Below are 23,684 nucleotides of genomic sequence, written 5' to 3'. Positions count from 1 at the left end.
ACCAACACATTGGGGTATTGTCCCTCGTGCCAAGAAGTAACGCCAGATGGGGTCCTAGTAATCACTACACGTGGAGGGAGGCTAGCCAATCTCACTGCCTCTAGCGGTGCTTCTTGGCGAGAGGGAGAACACCCCAATGGCGGCCTCGCCCCTGTGTGTTGGTTTCTAATTTTCTTCTGCTGTAACCCATCAAAATGATATAAAGAATGGATAGATTTTACTGATGACTAATATTTTTGTAGCACCCTAGGAGCAAAGGCACTTGGCATTGCCCGTCAGCCCGTCGGGACATTTTTTATTACTTTTCACGCGGGCATTATTCCACAAAGAAGGGTTTTTAAATTTCTGGCCGTCATATAAAAAGATGGCAACAAATCGAACCCAATCAGCCCGTCTATAGGTTAAAGGAAACCAGTGTACTAAATATTTGCGAAATCGGTTGAAACGCGCGGACTTTGTTGCATATAGAAGATTTTTTACATTCCTGGGCACCATTTATTAAGATGGCGGCGGATCGGAAAAATCCTTATAACGCGCCCACTACTTATGAGTAACGTCCCTGCAAATTTTCAGCCTTCTAGGGCAAGCGGTTTGGGCTGGGCGTTGATTATCAGCCAGTCAGTCTGTCAGTCAGGACTTTGATTTAGGTTTTCAAAATGGTCTATTTGAAAACACCAAAATTCTCTGCATCTTTATACTCTTGCAGTTGCGAATAAATAATGTAATGTCTTCCAATAATTTGCTCAGATTATTGAGATACACTTGAAGTGATTAAGTTTCGGAGCTAAATTTAGCACTACTAATATCAAATTTCCTTCCTTGATGTTACCTCAGTTTATTTGCCTATTCGTGCTTGGCGTCGTTACGAACAAAATTCCCAGAATATAGGCCTAGCACACGATACCAAAATTAGAAGATCGAGAAGTACGTGACCTTTGACCTATACTCTTCCGTTTGTTCTAAACTCTTAATGGGTCATTGTAGAAGAATAACGCGTTAATACGAATTAAGGAAAATCCTTTCTCCGAGTTCTGACGTCAAACGAGTTGTCTCGTAATAATGAAAGACGACGCGGGAAACGAGAAAGTTTTTGGCGCGCGAGCGATAAAAAGAAGTTTTGGAGCGCCGCACCAGAAAGAATTTCTGAAGAAGATTGGTGGTATGGTTGTTTCGCGCGCGTTTTTCTCTTCTGGCTCGGAAAAGGGCGATAAATTTGTAAGGAGTAGCCGCGGGGGCGTTCTCGTTTTGTTTCCTGACACTTGTTATGCTCAATTTTTACGGCTAATTAAGCCTAGAGCGACGTACACTCGGAGAACCCGCAGCGGCTCTCGAAAAATGTCTTCTCCAACTGGAGTAGAAGGACTATAGAACTGGGAGGTTGAAGAAGAGAGAATGGTGCCTATTATCCTACTCTCCTTCGTCTCAATTATTTTTCGAGATTCACATTCACTAGCTCTTTCTCAATGTATACGCGGTTCGTTGAGCGCAAATATACGTACGCCAAAGCATCTTTCCTCTCCTTAGCGGGCCGCCCGATTGTTTATCTTCTTCCTTTTATCATTCCCCCATTATTTCGCTCCATTTTCTACGCGAAAAAAAATTGCCTCTAGAAGCTGAAATAATAATGATAACGTTCTAAGAATGAGGGGGATTAATACTCGATAATTTGAACTGAACTATATCTTGCTGATGAAAAAAACTATTTTCATTGAAATATTGTTCTTAAAGTGGAATTTATTTTCAGTCCATTACCTTCATTTTCTATTTTTAAATCTAAGTTTCCATATAAACTTTCTAAAATACTAATTAGTTTTGAAGTATTTCCTTTTTGTAAATTCTTTATATATTTGGAAAAAAAAATTATTACGCGCTTGTTATAATCTTATCTAAACTAAATATCATTTGTTTCGGTTGATTCTTTAGATGTCCGATGATGATAGATTATCTTTGACAACGGCAGTTAGCGACGAAGAGGACGGTGAATCGAGGAATTCGCCCTACCGAGCTCGATCAGGGGCCGCCGCCGCGTCATTCAATTGTACGGGGGCCGTTCGGAAAGCCGGGTAAATATATACTTTCTTCCTTACTCACTCAGTCAGTCTTTAACGAAATCTTGGTAGAGTCCCAGAAACGTGCTAGGAATCCTTTCATCCGTATGACGTGACCGATTGGGCTCTTTTTCTTCGTTTCTGTAGGTTCCTAAGTGTAAAGAAATGGCTGCTTCGCAAACACCGGCAAGTGGAATTGGCTCGTAAACGGGGCTGGAAAGGCTACTGGGTCTGTTTAAAGGGGACGACGCTGCTCTTTTACCCGTGCGATAACCGAGACGGGCGCGCTATCGACAGTACTCCCAAACACTTGATTATCGTCGATGGAGCCATCATGCAGCCCATCCCCGAACATCCCAAAAGGGATTTTATCTTCTGCCTCAGCACTGCTTTCGGCGACGCCTACCTCTTTCAGGTAACTAACCCTATTCAATTAAACCGCGCCTCATCATCAGCCATAAATACTTTTCCCTAAAGATACAGTATGGTTCTTCCTCGTGAAATGTGTCAGACCCTCTGTTAACCAAGTCTGACTCAAACTGAACTGCTATAGCCTTTCGCTTTGTAGTCTATTAGATAACACCAGGGATAGATTTAATTTTAGAAGTAGGAATGGAGAACAGAGTAATCTGGGCGCGCGTCAAAGTCCCGGACCCCCTTCCAAGGGACGGGGTGGGGGTATGAAAGAAGAGGCGGGTCATAGCGACAGAGGTAAAATGGTATTACGTATTTTTTGCCATCCCCGTCAGCAACGTCATCAAAACGTAGTTTAAAACTAAGCCAATAAGATAATTTAAACTTTTCATTACGTGTTGGAGGGAGGGGCTCTATACTGAGTGGGCTATGATTCGGAATAACTGAAGTAAATACTAACCGTTCTCCATTCCTACTTATAAAATTAATTTTATCCCTGATAACAACAAGGCTAAAAAATAGTCTCTAGCATTACGAAGTATAGGAATTGTCGTACTTATGGAACGTATCTTATAAACTTATGTTAAAACACAAAAGACAATTAACTCATTCCCCAAGAACGCGAGGTTTGTTTTTCTCAAGCAATTTAAAAATTCATATCCCCTTTGAGATCCCTTCGAAATTGATCCCCTTATTTCCCCCGTCTTTAAAACATCTGGATTAGATCCGTAATCCTTGCGGGATTTAAAGCATTTAATATCATTTCTCGCTAATTAAAATCCAACCACCAAATCGCGAGACGTATATACGTCGCGATACCGAGTGTTTTCTCCAATTTGCATCGACTGTTATTATGCCCAACCCATTAAGCGAGTGGTAAATTGGTAAGCAGGCTGGCGTCGCTTTTAATTTGGGGGAAAATTGGAAGAGTCGAAGTTGGAATTAGCCCAAAATACATCAGTCGAGTTAGGACTAGGAGCAAAACGCGGCGGCGGTAATGAAATATATTTTCTTACCTAAAATCGGACCGAAGCTAAACCTAAACCTCAAGGGGTAAATGCTTGTACGCGTAAAATACCAGTCCGGTAATTAAACGCCTTACGTCATTCCCAACTAGCTTACCAACTAGCGGAACTTCCCCTCAACTCATTTCACGCGCCATTTTGGTTTCGGATCTGCATCCAGGATTCGACTGCACGAGATTCCTTCGAAAATCGCTCCAGGCAGGCAAATGAAGGTTCCATCCACCTCGACCCCTTCGGCTGATTATATTATTATTCCGCGTCACCTTTGCCAAGCGAACTAGCTTGAAATTGCAGCCAACGAACGGAAGGAAAAGCCGTAATTGAAATTCGCTCCTACTAATCATTCACTCGCCTACCCGGGCCCGAGAAAGAAAAGGATATGGAACCGTAAGGTTGAAAGAAAAAAAATCGTTTCGGGGGAATAGGTACTAAAAAGAATGAGGGGGAAAAACGTTCCAAATCGATAGGATACCTAAAATTATACCCAGAACATACATTTTCTTCAATACCTCATTCGTATCTCTAATTCAACACGCGAGTTCAATCGTTGTTTGAATAATGATACTCTAGAACTCCCTGGTGTATGTACCATTTTCATGCAGCTTAAAACATAGTGAAAACTTCTTCAAATAGGCCTATATAGTTTTAGTCGCAAATTAAAAAAGAAAACTGTGTAGGAACCTCAGAACTACTTCTTTCCCTCGCACCCTCACTCTGGTCTGGAAAATTAACGATGTAATATGGCGTTAAAAGTACCTTGGAAGATTTAGGTCCAAGGCTTAAAGAGAAAAAAAAACTGATGAAGAAGAAAAAAGAAGAAGAGTACTCCCAGGTGCGAAGTTGAATAGATTAGTCCGGCTGAGAAGTTCACGTGGTTTTTTTTTGAGGCCACGCGTCACCCCGTAAACCTCGGGTGCACGCATCAGTCCTCGGAAAATGAGATTTCTTTTTCACACACCCCTCTATAGCTCTCTCTGTCCGCGTATCCAGGAAGTCTTCCTCCTTTGATTCCTTGGGTCTCTTCCTTATATTCCTTTAGCAGAGCGGTGTCCCTTAAACCCTCCCTTCCCTACGTAACCGAACTAGGGTCGGGAATAAATTGCTAGGGATACACACCGTATCATTCTATGTCTAGTTTCCTGTCGTGGGTAGGCTCTTCTCCTAGCTTTTTTATTCCACTCGAGATCCGAAAACGTATCTCATTTTCCAAGATAAACCGATCTTTGTTGACACTTTCTCGCGCGAGGATTTATCATTTTCGTCACCGCTCTCTACGACCTGGCCCGTGATAATTAAAAAAATGTACTATTCGCCGCAAAGTCCACGGTTTTTTCTCCTTTCCTAGCTTTCATGTACGTCATAGTATGAAAGAAACTATATACACATCCCAAACTTTGGATCCTTTCACTCATTTTTTTATCAAAAAATATTCAAGATAACTCTAATAAATAAATATGATATCCGGAATACTGTAGGAACCGTATAAATATTTGAAAATATCTTTTCCTCGCATTTGGACTCTTAAATCCCAAAATATTGACGTACGAAGCGGCTAAGTGCCGTAGTTTTTTGCCCCGCAGTACACTTATACTTTTCGGTCAAACAACTTACAGGCGCAAAATCAAAGACGTTTATTTTCGCGGTAGTCTTTTAGACATTTTAGAATCTCCTAAAGCCTATCGCTCCTTTTGAGACACTGGATTTTTCAATGTTGAAATTATTAGGCCTCAGTGTATTCAAAGAAAACGCTCGGGGCCTATTTATTATATGCCCAATAAATTTAAACGTTAGCACCTTTATTCCTGAAAATATCTGACCGTTGGCGAATTTGGCGTCTTTATAAATCGTCCGTATTCAACTTTATTATACCCTGGATGCCCAATAGTTTTCGTCTATAAAAGAAAAAAAACGCAAAATACGAGGGGCCCATACTAAACTATTCTAGAGCTTCGAAATGGTTTTTCCCTCTCTCTCTCTCTCTCTCTCTCTCTCTCTCTCTCCCTCTCTTTCTCTCTCTCTCTCTCTCTCCCTCCCTCTCTTTCTCTCTCTCTCTCGGTAGCCCAAAACGTGACTTTTTCCATTTTTTTTCGTGCCCACATTGCTTTCGAAGAGGCAATAGAGAAATGGGAAATATCAAATTTCATATTCTTTCATATTAAATATAAAGCAATTTTGGTGGTTGGTGCGGTCCGACGGTCGTGGTTCGGGATTGCTAAGGCAAAGAAAGGCAAATTTTTGAAAGGGCAAATCTTGGAAAACGAAACTGGAGGATAAGATATAAAAAAGAATATACTCGGCATGGATGGTATACTCTATTTTATCCTTCCAGCGTCCAAGTTATTCTTCCTTTTTTCTCGTATTTTATTTCTTTAAAAAAAGGTCCCTTTTCTGAAACGGAATCCCAAGTATTATACGCATATAGCATCGCGAAATGCTGGAAGCAGTTTTTTTAGTCGTATTGTAAGACCAGACATTCATAAGTGAGAGTCTTAGCAGTCAAGATTCTCATTACAATAGAGGTCCCTTGATAATTCTACTTCAGTATATGGGTTTTTTGTCCCAAGGACTCTCGGGTATAACTTTTCTACCTCTAATACTTTGTATAATGTCGGGTATTGTTAAGAAGAGAGGGCGACAGATGGGTAAAAATGAGTCGTATTTTGAATATTTGAATGTCCGATCGCTTGTCGTACGTCCATAGGCTCCTTGCCAAGTGGAACTGGAGAATTGGATCAATAGCATCCACTCGGCCTGCGCCGCCGCTTTCGCCCGACATCGAGGCAAAACCGGAACGTTGCATTTGCTCCAAGAAGAAATTTTTCGCCTCGAGAAAGAAATAGAATCGGTAAGTTAAGAAACGAAAAAAAAACCTCTCCCTGGAATATGGCACACAGTGGGAACCTATATCTTTTTTACCTTTTGGCAAGAAAGAAAAGTTTTTACTTAATTTATACAACGGGTTTCTTGGTGAGGAAACTTAGCCATGTGGCTAAATTCGAAATTAAAAACCCCACAGCCTTGGAAAGAAAGTTAAAGAAAAAACTGTTTCTTTTTGTTATGGTTCACGGGGATGTAACTCACCCGTACTGTAATTCAATTTTGGGAATTTCAGTCCGTTTTTTTTTATTTTCTTTGAAGACTTCTCGGGTTTAATCCGATCTACAAGTATATTTTTACAGTTTTATACGTTCTAGAACTTTTATTTCGGCTTATTCTTAGATTATTCGCAATTGTTTACCGTTTACCAAAGCACGCGTGAAACTCGGATTAAGGAATTAAGGTTGAAGAACACGAGATTATTTGCAATTGTTTACCGTTTACCAAAGCACGCGTGAAACTCGAATTAAGGAATTAAGGTTGAAGAACACGAGATTATTTGCAATTGTTTACCGTTTACCAAAGCACGCGTGAAACTCGAATTAAGGAATTAAGGTTGAAGAACACGGAGCCTAAATTATTTTATATTTTGTGACGCGAAGGACTTCAAATTGAAGCATATGGCGGAGCTGCAACTGACGGTGGTGGCTGACATGGACAGCAAGCAGAGCTTGACACACCAGATTAATGAATGGGAAGAGAATTTGGAGAGGCTACATTGCGAACAATTTCGTCTACGGTGCTACATGGCTTCTCTACAGAATGCCGAACTTCCTAATCCCAAGGTGAGCCGCGACCATTTTTCTTACCATCGTTTAGTTATATGTAAGGTCACGCATGGGTCAAGGTCGACCTTAGGAGGGTCAGTTATCTTGACCGTTTATTAGCCGTTTGATCTATTTAAAAATTTGACTCGAATGGAAAGAGCGATTTGTATAGCGTTATGTTTGGCTTAACGCATCTGGTGTTACAGAGCCTTCTGACCCACGTCTCCAAGGCGACCAAGAACACGCTCAACAAATTAGGCGTGTTCACCGTCTCCTCCTTCCACGCCTACGTGTGCGCCCGAAGCCCTTCACTGCTCACCAATCTACTTTCAGGGCGAGGCGCCACTAAACGGAGGTCCAGAGCGACGCTTTCCAGGTCCAATAGTTCCAAGTGAGTACATAATCGTATCCCTATATCCATCCCTTTTTCTTTCCTCGTATCTTCGCCGAGCACGTCCTCGGGGATGCTTCCGTTAACTATGGCGAAACTAACCAGGTCTACGCGTTCTTGCTAACTCGTTTTTTAGACGCTCTTTGAGTTTGTCGACCACCCCGAGTCAAAGCGTAGATCTTCCCATGCCCGGAGACAAACAGGTCAAACTGTTGATGCCCGAGAATCAGTCGGCCACTGTCGCTCTCCGAGACGGAATGACAGTGGAGGAACTGGTCTGGAGCGCTTGCAGACAGAAGCAACTTTCGCCCAACGATCATTTCCTCAGAGTACGCAAGAAGAAGGAAAGCGAAGACTATTACGTTCCTCCCAGAAACGAGCTTTTAGAGAACTTGGTAAGTCACTAATCCTTCCTTCCTATCTTCTCCCGTCTCCGTGGAGGTCAATTATTCTAAGGCTTATTGTTGGCGTGATTATAATCGTAGACCTACGAGGTGCTAGAAGTATGTGCCAAAGTTCTGTATCAAGTGGAGCTGGCTCGAACGTCGCTCGATCATTTGTTCGGGTTCAGCGTGGAGGCAGAGCTGGTAGAGAACGCTGACCATCAGGACGAGTTGTGTGTCTACGTTAGTCGCGTCGAGGAAGGAAGTTTAGCCCACAGACAAGGTAGACGCGTAGTACGCCTTTATTTTGGCCAGCGAATGCGCACTATATCGCGCGAGACTTTTGGTTTTCAAGGTCTTATGAAGGGAGACGAAATAATGGTGATTAACGGTGCCATCGTCAGCGATTTGGACATGATGTACATTGAGAGCGTGCTGCAAGAAGAACAGTCTCTGTGCATGATGATGCGATCGGCTCGCGTTGAACCCCCTGACGTCATGACTCCCGTGGGCTCCTTGGGCCTGGGTGGTAGCTTTGGCGGCGGACCCCTGAAAACGACCGACGACTACATCGAATCTTTGGTTTGCCCACCGCCTCCCAGCGACAGTGCCTTGAGCGAGGAAATGATCGGAAAACTTATCGTTCCGTCGCCCCTGTGGGGTAAGTCTTCCTTCACCTATATTTTTTTTCTTCCGATTTAAAAGGCGAGCTTCTCGCCGCTTTTTTATCCGACGCGTGAACCCGAGTAAAGGGAAGCTTTTGACGAAAACGATTCGCGCCTGACCGATACGCTTATATTTCTCAGGCTCTCAAGAGAAATCTCCGGAAACTTCGGGTCGACCGACCCCCTCTCCGGTTCCGAGCAGTCAGGACATCTATAGCGGACTCTCTTGCCAACAAATCGATAACCTTCTCAAAGTCATCGAAGATTCCTGCAGAAAGGTAACTCGAGAAAAGGTTTCCTACGGATTGAAAATCTTGATAAGAACAACGTGTTAAGACCCAAATGGAAATCTTCCGTATCTAACATCTTACTCGCTCTTCCAAAAGAAAACGATAAAATCCTTTTCAAACCTTAAAAGTTTCTTTGAAAAGAAGTAGGCCTTAGACACTTTCAACTCACCCTGCCCCAATTAAATTGACAGGCATAAAAAACCGGTTTTTTTTATTTCATAGTGAATGGATAAAAATAGATCACGTGATTGACCTTGGGGGAAAAAATTGTTTATGGGGAATAGTTTTTGGGTCGATACTCTTTCTTGACACTTCCAATTAGGAGTTTTATTCTTTTTCGCATCTTTTGGTGGCCGATGTAACGCAGACGGCGGAGCAAGTGACCGAATACTGCCGGGCGCCCCTCGAGAGGCGTCGATCTAGCTTGGGGTCAACTCCGACGACCTTTACCCAGGCCGCGGCCTCCGTCGCCGCCGCGTCGACTGCCGGTCCAGCGTCTGGCGTCACCACTTCCGCCGCGGCCGCCTCATCTAGCGTTGTCGCTTCCGGCGCACCCTTCACCCCTGGAAGACAGTTATCGGACGGAGAAAAACTGAGGAAAGTCATCATGGAGCTCATCGAGACCGAAAGAACTTACGTCAAGGTGAGTCCATTCTGACCGCCAGATAACATACAAAGATGCAACCTCATTATGGAGCCTATTTAACTCGTAATACGTCGTAATCTTAACTCATTCTAAGATTGCATCCGAGTATACGAAACTAATCAATCCTCAGTATACCGCTATTAATAACCATAGCAAATTAAGGTTACTTCGCGTCTTATATGTTTTTTTTTATTCGATCATCGCGTGAAATCATTTTGAAAAGTCAGGCTTACTTTTTTGTGTCAAGGTAAGTTTTTATACGCTGTTTTTGTATACATTGCACCCTGATAGGCCCTTATTCGTTCCAATATATTTATACTTATATACGAAAACCCGCTTTTTGTATATAATTTTCGCTTTAATTAGTAATAGGTATATAAGTTTATTTTAAAATTATTAGAATAATTTTTTTTCGATACGCTTCGCTCGTTTTCTAGTCTTTCATTTCTGTTGGCACAACCCTAAATTATAATAAAATTGATATCGTAGAACCTTCCACCGAAATTAATTGAGATTAAAGTTGACATTCTAGCTAATTTAATTGGCTTAAAATACAATCGTTTTACTTAATTAATTTTAAGCCAAGGAATATACATTTTTAGTTGAATTTACTTTTTAGCTCGTTTGTGAACTTTAAAATCAATTCGCATAAAATCAGTCAAACGCATTCATTCATTCATTCATTTATTTAAATGGAAAGTTCAGGTAACATAACATTATACCAAGAAGTGATATCTAGTTTACTAGGGAGAACGTATAAGTTGCCTAAGTATTCGTGCGAAATAGTCCCAGTGTCCCTCTTTCAAAATACAAGGGGGGTCGTAAAAGGAGACCGGACTATTTCCCTTCTCCTCAGTCGGAAAATACGTAATTTTCGTCATTCGCGTCGCGCTGACGTGAGTTTTCAAGAACCAATGAGATGCTGGTTGTAATTTAGAGGCGGGGATTAACTCCGGACCCACGTTTGGACTGGAGATAAAACTGGAAATGAGGCGAATTTATACCTTCTCCCTAGTAAACTAGATATCACTTCTTGATTATACCTTAAAGAACGGCCTTTTTTAAATATAGAAGAAAAATATTAAAAAATAAATTATCTCTTATTACAATATAATTAGCATTTAATTAGTCTTAAAAACGAGGACCACTGCACCGCCCTTGGTTTAGTGGCTTCTGCTAGCCCGAACCTCCTACCCCTACTTGATTGAATTCTTACAGGCTGAGAGAGGTAATAGTAAGGTTCAATTTAGCAGACGCCACTAAAGCAATGGCGGATGACGCAGTAGTCCTCGTTTTTAAGGCTAATTAAATTCTAATTATTTTGTAAAAATAGATCATTAATTTAATTTTCATTCAATTTAGAAAAAGGCCTTTCTTTTAAGACATAATATTATGTTATCTGTACTTTTCCTTTAAATATTTATTTAGTAAGAATTAAATTTAAGTTTAGGGGAATGAGAGACTAGACTAACTGTGGCCTGCGCTCCCTCGCAGCAGCGACGAAAGCTTTCTTTTTTTTTTTTCTTTCTTTAATTTATTCAATTAAATCCAGTGTTGTTGTTTTCGTTTTGGGCTGAAAGCAAAAGCGACTGATGCCAAGTTATTCTCTTGATTTATTTATTCTCCTCCGTGCAGCACATGAGCGATCTTCTCGAGTGGTACGTGGATTCTTTAAAAAAGGTAACTCTTAGCTCCTGCGAACCCAAATAATAATTATACATCCGAAAAAACATAAAAAAATAACCAGAAAGAATTAACCAAAAAGTCTCGTTTTAAACTGTCCAAAATGAAAAAAAAAGTACTCAAAATATTTGACCTTATCTATAATATCTCGGTCTATCCTATCCAGTTTTTTGCTCTCATTTATCTCTCTCTATCTCTATCTCTTTCTCTCTTTTGAATAATAACCCATGTTTTTTCGCTCTTAACGCGTCCAAAGAAAAAGAAAAAAAAATAACCTAAAGAAATATTAATTATAAATTAAAGACAACGGTTGCAATAATTTATAATTTAATAATTGATCCATTAGGCTACCAATTTACGCGAGTTCAATCTCTCTTCTAATATACGCGATCAATATTTCTAAACTAAACTCCCGCAGTTAAATAACCAATTTATAATCCCTCTCTAAATCACTTGGATGCCACTTTCTCTATCTCTTTGAACTCTACCCTTTTAATCCTAAATAATTATTACCGCAAAGTCCTTTGCTATCTCTATATCAATATGCCTATCGACCTATCTCTATCTCTTACCGTATCTTGAAACACGCATGTATTTATTCGGTGTAAACCGAGATATAGTGAAAAAAAATATATAATACTACACAATATTACAGAATAAAGTATATATATATATCTATATATAATCTTTTGAGATAGATTTTTATAAAATTTTAGATTTTTAGATTAAACACAAACAATTAAATTAAATTAAATTAAATTAAATTCCGGGTTACAGGATTTTTCATTTTTATTTCTCATAAATTTTTTTTTTTCATCCTTTTTCCATCTTTTCTTCCCTTTCAAACTCTCATTAATTGAATATGCAAATTTTCCCCCAACATAAAAGAAAAAAATTAATAATTTCCCAACTCCGTTATTAAATATAATAATTAAACTTCATTTTTCAAGCTCTTTCTGGTAGGTGAATTGGTTTTTAAGAAATAGGGTAATAAACAAAACGCGCGTAATAATTTCCCGTTAATTAATAATTAACCCGTCTTAGTTAAACTAAAAATATAATTAATTAAAATCGCGCGCTTAACCTATTTATATTAAATAATAATATATTAACATGGTGACGTAACCAAAACGTCGGCATGATGGCTTTAAGTGGTGTGATTGTGACGTGTGTATGTGTTTGTCGTTAACATTCCTCGTGACGTCATTGTGTTTTGTCTTAAAAATCGTCGTCGTCGTTGTCGTTGTTGTTGTTGTGGTGGCTATTTTAAATAATTTATTTAATTTGCGAATGCTTACGAACAATTATCTTCTATTCTTCAATTTATAATTTCGTTTTATTTTCCGAAATAACCTTTATTTATTCTATATTAGCTTCAGGATGGCAGGTTAGAGGTTAACAGGTTTCTCTTCTCATTATCATTATTATTTTCTTTTAAAAACCCATAGAGCGGTTCGTTATTTTCTTCCTTAGATTGCATGTTTCGTATTTTTTTAAAAGGAAAACATTTTAACAGAAACATCGAGCTGAAATATAAAGGGATACGGTTCTCGTTCGTTTAAGGATGGCGAGAAATTGAAATCGGAAGTGATGATAAAATATAAATTATTTCCACCGGAAGTATGCTGGGCGAGATCCGCTTTCAGTTTTTCGCGCCTTTTTAACATGGGAAAGAAGCCTCTTTTTTCTAAGTGGCTCAATTTAATTTTATCCTAAGAAATTAGGCCTAATATTACGCGTAGTTAACGGAGCTAGTTTCGAGTGAAACTAAATAGGGAAAGAGGCTTGGTTCCTGAGCAACGAGGGCCGGTTTAGCTGCCAGTCGAGTCTGTGTTGTTCAATGTGTGCGTATATTTGGGGGATATACAGCATTTGAACAATTTGCTGGAACATTATTTGGAGCCTATGAAGAAAGAGACGTTTCTGTCGAACTCGGAGATCAATTCCCTCTTCGGGAACATTCAGGAGATTGTCCAGTTCCAGAGGGTCTTCCTCCAAAGCCTAGAAGAAGCCATCTCCGCCGAGCCGGACTTTCATAAATTCGATCATCCAAGCCAATTTAAGGTATTCGCGGATCTTCTCTTATTTAAAAATAAAATAATCCAGTCTACAAGTTTATCTGTCGAAAAAAATTTCCCTTTCCACGGAATATTTTCCTCGAGTATCAGTTTTCTTTAATTATTTTTTTCTATTTTTCAAATTAGAACGTATTGTTTGCCCTGGGAAATTCTTTCCTGTACTACGCAGACCAATTCAAGCTATATAGTTCCTTTTGCGCGAGTCATTCCAAAGCCCAAAAAGTCCTACACCCCAGTAAGTATTTCATGAATTTCTCATTTCCTAATTTTTGGCTATTCGACCCAGGAATTTGTCGGGTCACGTACTGGCCATTCTGGCTCGCGCTTTTTTTTCCCCTTTTCATTGGCTTCTTCTCGTAATCTTGCTTCCCGTTTCTTTTCTCCCTTACGATCAAGGCGAAGGAAACGCCGCGCTGGCGGAGTTCCTGCAATCGCGAAATCCCAAAGGGCAACATTCCTTTTCGCTCGAATCGTACCTGATTAAACCTATTCAACGGATACTCAAGTATCCACTCTTGCTACAACAGCTGAAACATCTCACCGACTCCACATCTCAGGAACATCTTCATTTGGCAGGTAAGCCCCTACCGCCCCACCACCTCAATCTAACAATACCTCGAGTAAATAGCCACGGGAAATTGAGAGAGTTAGTATAGAATGAAGCATAGTTTAGGATTAAAAATAACAAAAGTAACGTTCGAGGGAGAAACCAGCTTTCAGGCGCAAAAGTACCGATGTATTTTCTACGAGCCCCTGTAGAAATGTTTAACTTACAATACACCCGTTTTCAAAATGAATTTTTTTTTTTTGTTTTTGTTTTTTTGTTAGAGGCCTTAAAAGGGATGGAACGGGTAGCCGAACATATCAATGAAATGCAGAGGATTCACGAAGAGTACGGAGCCATCTTCGATCATCTTTTTAGGCAACATTTAAAATCATCGAAACAGGTATTTCACAATTGGAAGGAAGTTACTAGCGACAAGAATGGAACCGTCACGGTTTCGCGTAACACCGAAAAGTCTCGATATCTGTTTCAGCACGTCGATTTGAGCCCTGGCGAATTGCTGTACTACGGAGGAGTAGAATGGATCAATATTTCCGAGTTTCTGGGCAAAATCAAGAAAGGCTTGGAGTTGCACGCCATGTGCTTCGTCTTCAAAACCGCCGTCGTTTTTCTTTGCAAAGAAAGAATCCGCCAGAAGAAGAAATTGATGGTAAGACTACTATCAACCGAAATAAGTTGGAATTGGAAACCGTTCTCCCCGGGGTTATCCGTCTCGCTTGGCTTCCGGGAAAAATCTGTCGAGTTTCTCATTTTTTTCTCCTTCTCGCTTTAATATCCGCAGGGAGGTTCCGGCAAGAACAACACGTCCGAAGTGGAGATCATACGTTATCAAGTCTTGATCCCCGTGACGGAGGTGCAGGTGAGAGCCAGCAGCATCAAAGACGCCGACATGCACTTTTTGTGGGAACTCATCCATCTGAAATCGCAAATACAGAGGAGATCTGAAAAGGTCTACCAACTTTCGAACAGGTACGGCCCTTTAATATTAAGCTTACACTGACGTGTTTCCCCGCTCTATTATTGGTTGGAAGTGTGTACAGTTTGGATATTAAAGAGATACGTTTGCCCTTTTCTCGCAATGAACTCATTTTGCAGCACCAGCGAATTCCGCAACGCGTTTCTGCGCACCATCAGACAAATCATTCGAGAGAGCGTCCGTAATATGACGGTCCCGGCGAACAAACCTTTGCAGGCTCGCGAGAAACTGGTGGGGCAGTCGAAGAAATCGTATTACGATGGTCAAAGTTCTTCGGGCGCGGGTCCCGGGGGGTCTTCGGCGGCGGGAGGTAGCGGGGTGGCGCGAACTCTCAGCTCGAAGAAGAAGAGTAAAACCGCTCAGCGTCACTCGGCGGGGAACATCGACAGCGACTACTCATCCGCGGCTGAAACTTACGATAACGTGCACGACCAGAACTTCAGGACTCGCAGCAAAACGGTAGCGGACGGAATGGACGATATCGGAGGCTCTTCCAAAGACTTGTCGACCGCGGCGACTCTCTCGCTCTCTCTGGGGCCCGGAGTCGCTTCTTCGCGCGGTCCCTCACCCATCGGTCACGCGGAAGAACGTTCCGATCGTTCGGATAAATCGGACAAGTCGGACAAATCGGATAAATCCGACAAATCGAACAAGTCGCTGAAATCGGACAAATCGGAGCGCGCGACGGCGGTGCACGTGGTGACCAAACCTAATCTGGGGGCCCCCAAAGCCCTCAGTCTCAGCACCACGTCAACCTTGTCTAGCTCCAGCACAGGCAGCTCTTCGGCCAAATTGATTCAATCGAGCAATCAGCCGACCAGTTACCAACCGCAGGGTGCCTCCATCGCCGAAAACGCCAGTTCGCCCGTCTGGAAACCTAGAGACGGCTCCGCCGAAAGACCGACCGCTCTGGGCGGCTCCTCTCAAGGCAAATCCGGCAAAGACGACGCCAAAGAGCAGTTCTTCGTTTACGACGAGTACGGAGGATCCGTTTACGTCACCCCGAGTAGTGCCCAGAAAAAAGATCACTTGCCCCATTCCAAACAATCCGACTGTTGAACGCCAATCAAACTGACCCCCCACATATAAGAAGCGGAGTACCGACCGACGTTACGCGACCACACGCGCGCTAATTCGCCCGTGCCAAAACTCGCTTATAACCAAACAGAATATATATAATTAATATATATTTAGGCTTAACGAATCAATTAAATTTAAAATTGGAATTTGAGCGACTACGTCACGAAAATTAAAAAACTAAAACGCTCTCCCACTCGGAACCGTACATTAAAGGAACAAATAAGGGTGTTCTCAATTTTTGGCCATTTCGCCAACCTCTAAACCCGACTTAAGGGGGAGAAAAAATAATCAATGAAACAAAACACTCAAAATGCAAAAAAACCAATTCAAAATAATGAAGTACGTGTATGGAATCAAATATTTTAATTCACAACAATTATTCTCCCGCTCGTCCCCATTTAAAAAAAAAACGGTTTTTAAATGAAAATACTTCAAAGAAATAATTTAAAAAAAAAACCGAGAACAAAAAATATTTCTTCAATTTTAAGGAACTCGAAAATGAAAATGAAACGTTACAAAAAAAAAATCTTCACGCGTTGTTTAAACAAACAAATTAAACAAAAACTAAATAATTATTATATTAAAAAAAAAAAACCAAAAACATAAGCCTTTGTATAAAGTGCCAATACAAGCTGCTCCAAATCAATACACAAATTAATAAATACAATACAAAATAAATAAATAAATAAAAACAAGCCTGAAGATGGGATTTTTACATTCACAAATTCAAAAAAAAAAATAAATTAAAACCAATTTAGAAAAGAAATTATATATTATAACAAATTGAATCAATCCCAGTTCAAAAAACAATTAAAAAAAAATACGTTAAATAATATTAATAATTAAAGGATATACAAGATTTATTAAAAAAAAATTATCATAAATAAATTTTAGGGCAGTTTTTGGCAGGTACATTTTGCAAGTCAAATAAATTACAATGAATTAAAATTAAAAATACTCGTAAAGAGTTTTGAATAAAGAAATAAAGAAAATAATAAAATGAGAGGGTGAAAGAGGAGACTAATTTAATTAAAAATAAAGGACGAGTTTTTGGTCAAATTTATTTAAAAAGAAGAAAAAAACAAATAAACAAAAAAAATTAAAAATAAACTTTGTCGCGTTTTAGTGTTCGTCAGTATTTAGGTGAAAAAAAAAATAAAATTCTTTCGAGAGTTTAAATGAAAATCGCAGGTAAACAAACAAACAAACTTTTAAAAATCATCATACTAGGTCTTTATTCTAAATTCTTAATTATATCGTTCCAATTAGCTTGTGTGGAAAAATTTTCTAAATTTGTGCGGATTAATCCTAATAATCTCAAAAAAAAAATCCTCCTAGGTCCAAAACAAAAAAAAAATAAAATCACCCCCAAACTATGAAAAAAAAACCCTCCCCCAAAATATAGTTAAATATTAAAATTAATATAGAAAAAAATTAAGTTCGATCAAATTTAAATAAACTAAACAAATAAACGATAAATGTCGTCGTTCATCGAGTATTAGCCTAATCAAATTAATTTTAGGATAATTAAGTCAATTACAATGTTTTAAATGCAAAAATTAAAAATATCCCTTAAAAGGCTAAATATAACTTATAACTGATATTAAAACCTACCATGCATAGTTAAATAAGTTAATTTAAATATAAAGAAACGATACTTCAGGTGATTTTTCTTCAAACACACGCGGTACAGGTGCGAATTCAATCTAAAAAAACAAACAAACAAACAAACAAACAAGAAAACCGTTTAGCTACAATATTTAAATTATTAGAAGAGAATCACCTCGATCCTTCCCAAAAATAAATAAACAAAACAGTGACTTTCCTTTTTTACATATTTAAAAATACTCGAGTATTTACGTACCCTAAACAAACAAACAAACAAACATTTTTCGATCAAAATATTGTTACGTCCTAGATTCCCCCTACTTCGATCAACCAAAAGAAAACTTTACGTTTCCCTAAAAAGTGGTAGAAAAAAAAAATAAATTACGTAATGTCTCTTAATAAACAAACAAACAAACAAACAAAACAAATTTAAATAAATACCCCGGGGATAAAATTAATTAAATTAAAATTAAATTAAATTAAATGATAATGGAGACTTCTACGCTAACGTTACGAAATTAAAAAAAAATGGTATGCTAATTATAGCAAAAGAAAAAAAAATACAATAAGAACAGAATTTAATTGATTGTGTACATAAAAAACTAATGAATGTGTATAATCTTTAAAAGCTTATATTAACAGAGGCTATGTTTAAAAAAAATGTGTAACAATGTTGATGGTAAAAGAAAGATGGTAAATAATTATATTTACTTCAAGTAAAAAAGGTCAATTTTGAAGGAAAGGCGTTAAAACGGAAAAAGTGATCGAGGGTTGAAGAAATATGTAAAAAGTTTAGGCTTAGTTTTAAAAGATCGATTTAAAAATTAAAAAGTAAATTAAATGGATAATCAGAGGTAAGATATGGTTAAAAAAAAGGGAGGGTTGTCTCAATAAACAAAGATATTAATAATTTCTTCCAAACAAACAAACAAAAACAGCTCCCACCCCCCGCCCCCTCAAATGGAGTAGTCAAATTTTTAACAATAGAAAAAAATACTAAATTAAATTAACAAGACGCAAAAAAAATTATAAAAAAATAAAATAAAGTTTACTCCCAAGCCCTCTCTACCCCCAAAATCGCAGTATTTTAATGTTTCAGACGGTTCTGTGTCGCATTAGCTATTGTAGATAATAGAAAAGAAGAAACTAAAAAAGAAAAAATTCTTTTCTTTGTACAGAAAGAATGTTTTCCGTCTGAAATGTTTCGGGTGAATGTTTGGGAGCTTTTACAAAAATAAATTCTACTCGAAAACAGTTGGTCTGTTGCTCGTTGGTGGTGGTTTCAAAGCCTGTCAACAACCATCATGCCGACAGAGTTTATCTCAATTGACAGTTGACACACCCTGTACTGCCAAAGGCCGGAATACGCGTCTTTTCTAAGGGACACCAGTGAGCGCAAATAGGAGCTGGTTCAGAGAGACCGAAATATTCGTGAGAGCAGAGATAAATGAGGTAAGACGGAGTACAAATGATGGTGAGCGACCTGAGGCGCTGGAACTTTTAACAGTATACCTCGCGCGCGCCCCTACCCATCGGTAGGTGATTGTTAAGTGCTGCCGCGTAGCGTCATTGTATTTGTATGAGAACTAGCTTCTATTTTTAAGACAGAGGGGGCGTCCTTTATAATTCCGTACAGTACGACCTTATCTAAACGCTGAGGATGCTGGGAGGATTTCCGTGCCCTAGGTGAGAGTACAGAGCGGAGCCTCTGAAATGAACGTTATGGGTATGGTTGTTACCACTCCATCCCTCTCTCCTTCAAGGTGAGAGAGCGTGAAGAAAAAGGCACCTTCCCGTATAGAGTGCTGTCAGAAGCGCCGGTGTGACGTCACCCATGCTGTTTTCCCATAAAGAAAAAACGGTAACTGTCATGGCCGCCCATTGCTAAAGGCAGACTCGTGACGTTTAACCTTGGATCTGACGTCACAACTGACCAGAGTTGGGCACTCCTTTTTAGATAGATTTTTTTTCTATCAAACTATCATAGATGGCGAAACTATCAATTCTTTTGGCTATATTTTAGAGTGGAACTCCTTCTTAGATAGATTTTTTTCCTCTCAAACTATCAAAGATGGCGGAACTATCAACTCTTCTGACTATATTTTAGACTGACATTGCTGGTTAGATCGATATTTTTCCTCTCAAACTATCATAGATAGCGAAACTATCAACTCTTCTGACTATATTTTAGACTGACACTGCTGGTTAGATAGATATTTTTCCTCTCAAAACTATCATATTTGGCGAAACTATCAATTCTTCTAGCTATATTTTAGACGGGCATTATTTGTTAGATAGATTTTTTCCCTCTCAACAAATCATAGATGGTGAAACTATCAAATCTTCCTTCAATATGTTAGATTGGCTCTCATTGTTAGATAGATTTTTTGCCTATCAAATCAAATTGAAATCTTTAGGGACGACTAAATTAATCGATTATTTAATTTTCGGACTTTAAATTTGATTGTTTTCGATCAAACTGATTTGGTCTCTACCTAATTTTACTCTGTTTAATCGATTCCTGATATTTCCTGATTTTGTAGAATTTCTAATATTTTCATATATTCATATAATTTCCATAATCTCATTTCTCAAGTTTGACTTTTAACTGTCTATAGTTCAAAAGCTACTTTTCATAATTTTTAAAATTATTCGCCCTTGATTTAATCTAAACCATCTACTATAAACGGTTAACTAATAATAATTAAAGGCAAAAATTGCAATTAAAAACTGTGGGTAATAAAAATCAGAAAATCTACACTTTAATTTATCTACTTCTACGTTTGGATGATTTCGTGGAATCGTTCTTCCTCCTCGAGTAGTCGTTCACATCAGTGACAGCACGGAGCTTCTATATACAAGAAGCTCCGTCTTCACAGTTTGAACTGTTGAACCATCGTTTATTTTATTTTTATTTATTTGTTTGTGAGAGTTATAACGACCACCAAGTACAGAATCTTCTTATAGAATAAACCTACACTTGCTAACGTTAAAATATATTAAAAACTTCGATATCATTCAAAAAACGACTTATCTTTCCAGAAATTTTCATAACTATCAAAATTGCCTATCAAAGATTAGCTCATAATTTTTTTAAAATCAAATCAGAAAACAGATGTCGCCAAATAAAATCACTCAAAAAATCAATATATTTCTCAAGGAATAATGCCTATCATTTTTTATGATTTCTAAAAGATGGGGTTAGTAGCCAGATCACGTTGAGAATCGATATTTTTCTCTAGAAGATTTCAACGAATCAATGAATCATATCAACTTCGAGTGCACTTTCTAAGCTATCAAACTCAATCGATCATTATAATTCAAATTTTTCTCGAAAATAACTATCAAAATTGATACTTTGATTGGGGCAGATTTAGTTTTCTATCGTATCAAGTGGTAAAACTATCAAATGATATGATAGTGCCCATCTATGCAACTGACAGCACTCTATTGTATCTCCTTTCTCTACCCCCTCCCTGGGGAGACTCTAAAATGGGAGTCTTGGTGGGTGTTAGAAATTCAAAGAAAATTCATGGAGTTTCCCAGTAAAGTATGATTGAAAGTTTTCATTTTTATAAATGAACAAAAATTGATCAACACAGTTTTAATTTGTGAATTTTTATTCTGAGGAATGAGCAATTTTGACAAGAATAGCAACAACTTGATTAGTGCGATAATACAGCAAGTATAAAATTCAAATTTTATTTAAATTAAGTTAATAACTTAATCTATTTTTCCTAAAGCTCTCAATCTTTCTAACAACGGTGGATGTGAATGATTCCAACTGGAGTACAACCAATCATAAACGGGAAAACCTAAATTATCTTTATTCAATTTGATTAAAGCACTTCGAAGATCAGCGGCTTTGTTTAATGACTTGGCAAAGAAATCAGCTTGAAATTCAAAGCTACGACTCAACATTGTCATTAAAAATGATAAAAGCTGCAATGAAAGTTAATTAAGATTATTAAAACGCGATTAAATTTAAAACTAAACCGGATTACCTCGTTATAAGGTGAAAATATGTATTGAAAGATTATAAGAAGACCAATGAAGACAGGCTGCTCATTATGAAATCCAAACGCTTCGTAAACAACCTTATTCTTATAGAGCAGCGAAAACAGAGCAAAACATACAAACAAATTGACCTGAAAAAACAATCGAAGAATATTAATTATCCAACTAGATTAATTGATTAATTTCTTCTATACTTGTCCTATAATCATATTCTTCAAGACATGATTAAGTTTCCAATGTCCCATTTCATGTCCCAAAACAGCTAAAATTTCATCATCATTACATCCTGTATCTTTGGGCTTCTCATCTTTTTCTTTTTCCTCTTCTTTCTTAGCGGCTTTCTCTTCTTCCTCCTTTTTCTTTTCAGCTTCAGTTCTAACAGGTACGTAATCTTTAATCAGCGTGTCAAAAATAACGATCCTCTTGTTTTTGAAAAAGCCATAGAAATATGCATTGCTGTGAGCTGATCTTTTGGATCCTTCGACAATGTAGATCTTGGTCAAAGGGAAGCTAATATTGCTGGCCATTTTCTCAATCTCAGTTTTTAAAGCTCCATCCGGTAATGGAGTAAATTTGTCAAAGAGCGGAGCGATGTAGTCAGCGTAAACGGTCATTAAAACCTATAATTATAGGTGATAGGTGAAATTAAGGGACTTTTGAGTCGTTTTCTACTTTCTAGTGGATTTACCAGCATAACTACGACGCAAAATGCCCATAGATAGATGAAGAAGTAATCACCACCTGCTTTAATGATATAAACGGTACAGGCCAAAATTGGCAACGTTATCGCTTGCATAATGACAAATTTTTTCAATTTGTCTTTGAGATAGAATCCTATGGTCTAAAGGTTAAAATAACATATTTAAACTTGATTATAGATGAAAGATGAGCAATTAAAATTAATAAACATTATTAACTTGTTTATTAAAACCATGCTTTTGTTCAACTACGAACGTTCCATAAAGCGACCATGGAAAATCCATAATAGTGCTTATTATCGATCCTATTAAAGCAAACAGCACTGTTTGAATAATCTGGAAAATTATTATAAAAGGTCTTAATCTACAATTTCGAAATTGTACCATGGATAAAGAATGCGCGTGCGAAAATTTGTTTTCACGCTATAGGATCGGCAACTCCCTATCTCGGACGACAGCTTATTCTGTATATACTCTGTTACAACATCGGTTGTCAGCACGCGCAAAAATAGGTCTCTATGTAATCTAGCCTTGCGCGTGTTGACAAGAGACAAAAAACTTCAGGATATTTTAAACTATTTTAAATCCTGAAGATCCTGAAGTTTTTTGTCTCTTGTCAGCACGCGCAAGGCTAGGTTACATAGAGACCTAGCTTTGCGCGTGATGACAACCGATGTTGTAACAGAGTATATACAGAATAAGCTGTCGTTCGAGATAGGGAGTTGCCGATCCTATAGCGTGAAAACAAATTTCCTCACGCGCATTCTTTATCCATCATTGTACTATGACTAAAAGTAACACCTCGTAGCTTGAATCATAGCCATATTTTGACATGATGGTGCCGCAATAATTCCATAGAAATGGTATTAATTGGTAAAATAAGATGACCTAATGAGGAAATGCGACTTTATGTTTAATTCAGTATTATTAATATTATAATATTTTCCTCGGAGTTCACATACTGTTGTTACCACTTGACTCCATATCCCAGCCCAAAAGCCAAAGCTACTTTTTTCTAAGTTATAAAGACGCGCTTTATTAAAGGTATCACTGTCTAGAACACCAGCAAGTTCAGCTGGAGCCTGTACAATACTGTTATAAACCTTTCTCTGTGGACAGACAATATGAAAATTTTTCCCGTTAAAAGTGACTTTTCAAAGTGGCAGCTGGTGCAGTGCCGGCCCTCTTGAATTTTACATATACATACCTGCCTGGATGATAAGTAAGCGTCCCATAGATAAGTTACCCATAAAAATGCCAATGAAAGCTTGAATACATTATCCGATGTTGGAAAATTACTTGAAACTATTTCTGTTAGGTTTTCCATGATTTTATTTAATTAAACAATCATTTAAAATTTCACGAACCGCCTTATGAAACGTAACGTAAGCCAGCATCAACTGGCAACCGGCTAAAAGTTCACTAATAGGTGGCGACACTGCTTGAAAAAAAAGAAAAGGAAAGTGTTGTAGT

The 23,684-nt window shown here is 38.3% G+C and overlaps 2 protein-coding genes and 1 long non-coding RNA gene across 12 annotated transcripts in view; 2 read left to right on the top strand and 1 right to left on the bottom strand.

Moving 5' to 3' along the window:
• The window catches only part of sif (guanine nucleotide exchange factor still life), a 98,484-nt gene extending 79,734 nt beyond the window's left edge, over positions 1 to 18,750 (top strand). For 3 of the 10 annotated variants that reach the window (XM_089842615.1, XM_089842606.1, XM_089842607.1), the window contains 18 exons: positions 1,924 to 2,063; positions 2,196 to 2,463; positions 6,189 to 6,332; positions 6,967 to 7,149; positions 7,338 to 7,522; positions 7,659 to 7,917; positions 8,008 to 8,188; positions 8,261 to 8,566; positions 8,712 to 8,850; positions 9,212 to 9,503; positions 11,142 to 11,186; positions 13,059 to 13,253; positions 13,394 to 13,502; positions 13,658 to 13,843; positions 14,096 to 14,214; positions 14,287 to 14,481; positions 14,614 to 14,801; positions 14,928 to 18,750. In XM_089842615.1, coding sequence (XP_089698741.1) covers positions 1,924 to 2,063; positions 2,196 to 2,463; positions 6,189 to 6,332; positions 6,967 to 7,149; positions 7,338 to 7,522; positions 7,659 to 7,917; positions 8,008 to 8,188; positions 8,261 to 8,566; positions 8,712 to 8,850; positions 9,212 to 9,503; positions 11,142 to 11,186; positions 13,059 to 13,253; positions 13,394 to 13,502; positions 13,658 to 13,843; positions 14,096 to 14,214; positions 14,287 to 14,481; positions 14,614 to 14,801; positions 14,928 to 15,867 — 4,074 coding nt within the window. In that variant the 3' untranslated portion in view covers positions 15,868 to 18,750. The remainder of the gene's footprint in view (positions 1 to 1,923; positions 2,064 to 2,195; positions 2,464 to 6,188; positions 6,333 to 6,966; positions 7,150 to 7,337; positions 7,523 to 7,658; positions 7,918 to 8,007; positions 8,189 to 8,260; positions 8,567 to 8,711; positions 8,851 to 9,211; positions 9,504 to 11,141; positions 11,187 to 13,058; positions 13,254 to 13,393; positions 13,503 to 13,657; positions 13,844 to 14,095; positions 14,215 to 14,286; positions 14,482 to 14,613; positions 14,802 to 14,927) is intronic. The other 7 variants (XM_089842616.1, XM_089842610.1, XM_089842612.1 and 4 more) reach the window with 7 other exon arrangements.
• A 2,179-nt stretch (positions 18,751 to 20,929) lies between these two features.
• LOC149661210 (uncharacterized) lies at positions 20,930 to 21,656 on the top strand. Its single transcript, XR_016368812.1, has 2 exons — positions 20,930 to 21,046; positions 21,126 to 21,656. It is a non-coding gene; the product is annotated as an uncharacterized LOC149661210 (long non-coding RNA).
• Positions 21,099 to 23,642, bottom strand: LOC149661209 (CAAX prenyl protease 1 homolog). The gene is made up of 8 exons (XM_089842643.1): positions 23,419 to 23,642; positions 23,174 to 23,320; positions 23,013 to 23,099; positions 22,431 to 22,547; positions 22,202 to 22,354; positions 21,708 to 22,133; positions 21,501 to 21,644; positions 21,099 to 21,438 (listed from the first exon to the last, which is right to left on the bottom strand). Exons 1-8 carry the CDS (start codon positions 23,536 to 23,538, stop codon positions 21,220 to 21,222), a joined length of 1,413 nt encoding a protein of 470 aa, XP_089698769.1. The 5' UTR covers positions 23,539 to 23,642; the 3' UTR covers positions 21,099 to 21,219.
• Between the last annotated feature and the right edge of the window lie 42 nt (positions 23,643 to 23,684).

This window comes from Phalangium opilio, unplaced genomic scaffold, assembly GCF_054372755.1.
Source record: "Phalangium opilio isolate 3A_F unplaced genomic scaffold, DU_Popi_V2 ptg000070l_1, whole genome shotgun sequence".
Classification (NCBI taxonomy): domain Eukaryota; kingdom Metazoa; phylum Arthropoda; class Arachnida; order Opiliones; family Phalangiidae; genus Phalangium; species Phalangium opilio.
Note: the sequence above shows the minus strand (reverse complement) of the source record. Positions and strands in the feature narration are given on the sequence as shown.

What these genes read in the sequence shown, in the direction of transcription:
- LOC149661209 (XM_089842643.1), bottom strand. Translation starts at nt 23,538, where the DNA reads ATGGAAAACCTAACAGAAATAGTTTCAAGTAATTTTCCAACATCGGAT. An exon ending in AGCATGGTTTTAATAAACAA is followed by an intron (nt 22,355 to 22,430) that starts GTTAATAATGTT and finishes TTTAACCTTTAG; the next exon opens with ACCATAGGATTCTATCTCAA. An exon ending in TTTGCGTCGTAGTTATGCTG is followed by an intron (nt 22,134 to 22,201) that starts GTAAATCCACTA and finishes CTATAATTATAG; the next exon opens with GTTTTAATGACCGTTTACGC.